The sequence below is a fragment of the Calidris pugnax genome, unplaced genomic scaffold (assembly GCF_001431845.1).
Source record: "Calidris pugnax isolate Ruff unplaced genomic scaffold, ASM143184v1 scaffold685, whole genome shotgun sequence".
Classification (NCBI taxonomy): domain Eukaryota; kingdom Metazoa; phylum Chordata; class Aves; order Charadriiformes; family Scolopacidae; genus Calidris; species Calidris pugnax.
Genome location: NW_015091405.1, coordinates 22,771 through 23,039, shown reverse-complemented (window position 1 = coordinate 23,039; position 269 = coordinate 22,771). Strand labels below are relative to the sequence as shown.

The 269-nt window shown below is 72.1% G+C and overlaps 1 protein-coding gene across 1 annotated transcript in view; it reads left to right on the top strand.

The window, feature by feature from the left end:
- Positions 1-5: 5 nt before the first annotated feature.
- Positions 6-269, top strand: part of LOC106899533 (FTS and Hook-interacting protein-like) — a gene marked incomplete at both ends in the record, with an annotated part of 10,754 nt that continues 10,490 nt past the window's right edge. The window contains one exon of the mRNA XM_014961408.1: positions 6-233. Within this exon, the coding sequence (XP_014816894.1) occupies positions 6-233 (228 nt within the window). The remainder of the gene's footprint in view (positions 234-269) is intronic.

Here is a 269-nt window from a genome sequence, read left to right as displayed (position 1 = left end):
CCCCCCCCCGGCAGGTCCTGCGCATCCTGGAGCGAGGGGGGGGCTGCAAAGCGGCCCCCGACGACCTGAGCGCCGTCCGCAACAACACCTACCAGATGCTGAACCTGCTGGCTGAGGACCGGCCCCGGGGGGACACCACCCCCGGCCCCATCCTGGACTTCGTGGCCTCCGAGAACCTGCTGGAGAGGCTGCTGAGCTGGCACCTGCAGGGGGACTTCGGGGAGGAGCGCAAGGTGGGGGGGGACGGACACCTGGGGAGGGAGGGGGGT